Consider the following 2757-nt stretch of genomic DNA (forward strand, 5'->3'; position numbering starts at 1 on the left):
GAGAATCATGATATACAATGGGGAAGAGAGAGAGGGACATTCTATTAACTAAATAGAGACCCCTCATTTTCTTTTGCAACACTAGCATACGCTAGAGTAGCGCAATTACATCGTAAAGAAAGAAAAAAGAAAAAATAGAACAAAGAAAAAAATCTTCAAAATCCAAACTACTGCAAGAAAAGCAAAACTTCACTTCAAAGTCTCCGGATGCCCAGAAAACCAAAAAAAAGTGCCAAACTACAACTTCTTGATTTACAAGGACATCAAAATGATGATTTTTTTTTTCCAACTTAGGATTGTCATTATGTCCAGCAGGGTTGCCTTGCAACCTCTGTGGATCCCATAGTTGATACAACACCTTGCTCATTCTCCACAGTTCTCTATTTCTTTTCTCCCTTAACAACCGTAGCCTCCTTTTTCACGTTTTCTTCTTGCTTCCTTTCTTGCCCAGATTCCACATCAACAATTGAAGAATTAATAAAAGTATGAGGTCTTGTGGTAAGCCTCTTCCAACTCATCATTGCTTTCAAGCTTTCAATTGTAGACTTCTTCATGGACTCAACTACTTTGGACTATGCATGGATTGACTCACACCCTTATCTTTATTACAACTTCTTTTGGGCCGGCCCTTACTAGCACCCTCGCTACTTTGCTCGTTACTATAGCCAACCTTAAAATGTATCCTTGATTCCTCAAAACCCGGTGGAGATATTTGCTCACCTTGTTTCAGAGATATTTGCTCACCTTGTTTCCCCATTAAGTCACGATTGTGGTTGATTGTATCAATCAAGTCAGAGGAAATCTCGCTATTATTTGGCACGCAATCATGCCCTGAATTGATACTCCTTGATTGCATGAACTTTCACTAGCATAATCCACTAGGACACTCACCCAATTTTCGGCTTCCTCAGGGGCAGCAATTATCATTGCCTTAGAGTCCTTAGTTGTGTCGACCTCATCGTCAATAGGAATGCTATCAACGTGGGATAGAGTTATTGAGAAGTGGGTGAGTTTTAAATTCAAATTTTGAGGACCTGCTATTTCATTTCCTTGTAACTGAATATCTGGGTTTGATCCTTCCACTCTGCTTGGACTTTAGGCTCCATCTTGTTCATCAGTTACGGCTTTCACCACCGTATTGTATGAATGTGTTTGAAACTTAGACCCATTTGCCTCACCCCGTGGTGGTTCACGTTGAGAAGAGCTTTTCTTTCTTCCATCTGATCCAGCCTTCGACTTCCTTAAGCTTGCTTTTAGCCACTCACTGTATGGAAATTCACTTTGATTTGAACATCTAGGGGTTGAACAATCTCTCGCCTCATGACCCAGGCAGCCACACTGGAAGCACTACCCAACAAGCCTTTCATATCTGAAGCCAATGCGTACCTTATCACCCTCAAGATTAACAACGAAACTACCTCGATGCAACGGCTTATTAATGGCAATCTCAATTTTGATCCTGATGAACCGGGCTTGACCTGGCCTTATTGATAGTTCAAAAGTTCAACATAATCCTGGCCCAAAAAGTTCAAAGGTTCCCACTCAAGGCTCGATTGATTATCCGTCTTGTACATTATAGTTGAATAGTTGGATTTCGACTGGTCTTATACAAATATGAATAGTTGGATACATATGTCTCTCGAGTTAGGCCAGGGTATGTGATCCAACCAACTAATGCCTTAGTCAATAAATGAAAACTAATTATTATGGCCGAAATGGCATAATACTACGATTTAGCAACTTTGTTGTTTCATGTAAGGGCCATAAATTCCTTGATGAACTTCTTAATGGAACGACGTTCTCTCTTATCGGCACCAACCAAATATGCCCCTAGTTCCAAGAACTTTATGATGTCATAGTACCACAGAACTACTTCTTCCTCTAAGGCCATTACTGAAGCTTCGGTCTTCCATTTATGAACTTCCCATAACTTTTTTCAATCTCCAAGGGCCGTCTCCATACTCCCTCGGGTATTTCAACCATGAAGGCTAAGATAGTCAAGGCAACCACAAACTGATTCTAAGCTCTAGGGATGATTGTATACTCAATCTTGTCAAAGGTCTTGGTCAAGTCTTCTAGGTATTGTTGATAGGACTTCAAATGTTCTTTCTTCACTTTCCACAACTTTTGTGCTTGGGCTATAACCAAAGTTCTATCCCAAAAGACTTCAACCTCTTTTACTCCTAATTCTCGAAGAGCTTCCATTCCCGCAATGCAAGCCTCATATTCAACCATGTTGTTAGTTGCTTCAAAGTTCAATTTAATTGCCAAAGGTATATGAGACCCCTTGGGAATGATCAAGAGTATTCCTATCCCATCTTCATATTGATTTACGGCTCTGTCAAAGTAAATCTTCCATGTCCCTAACTCAACATCTGAAATATCTTCATCCGGAAAATCCTCTTTACCATCTTCCCACTCTATGGGATTCTTGGCATAAAATGATACGACGCTTCCCTTGATAGTTTGTTTGGCCACATACTTCAAATCGAATTTTGCCACCAAATCAACCATCTTAACAATCTTCCACTCAAAGCAGGCTTCTCAAAGAGATACTTCAATAGGTCCATTCTTGCCACCACCCATATTTGGAAGGGTAAAACAATACGTCTCAATTTCTGTACAGCCCAAACAAGTGCGAAGCATGACTTTTCTATGGGAGTGTACATAGTCTTGTAATTATGGAATCTCTTGCTTAAGTAATATATGGCCCTCTTATTCTTCTCATTATCTTCTTGTGCAAGCGTACTTTCAACT

The 2757-nt window shown here is 39.9% G+C and overlaps 1 protein-coding gene across 1 annotated transcript; it reads right to left on the reverse strand.

The window, feature by feature from the left end:
- Positions 1-2019: 2019 nt before the first annotated feature.
- LOC142635701 (uncharacterized) lies at positions 2020-2514 on the reverse strand. The gene has a single exon (XM_075809821.1). It carries the CDS (start codon positions 2512-2514, stop codon positions 2020-2022), a length of 495 nt encoding a protein of 164 aa, XP_075665936.1.
- Between the last annotated feature and the right edge of the window lie 243 nt (positions 2515-2757).

Source organism: Castanea sativa, chromosome 5 (genome assembly GCF_040712315.1).
Source record: "Castanea sativa cultivar Marrone di Chiusa Pesio chromosome 5, ASM4071231v1".
NCBI classification, from domain to species: domain Eukaryota; kingdom Viridiplantae; phylum Streptophyta; class Magnoliopsida; order Fagales; family Fagaceae; genus Castanea; species Castanea sativa.

Bases quoted from the DNA above. Each gene is read 5' to 3' on its own strand.
- LOC142635701 (XM_075809821.1), bottom strand. From the start codon at position 2,514: ATGGTTGATTTGGTGGCAAAATTCGATTTGAAGTATGTGGCCAAACAA.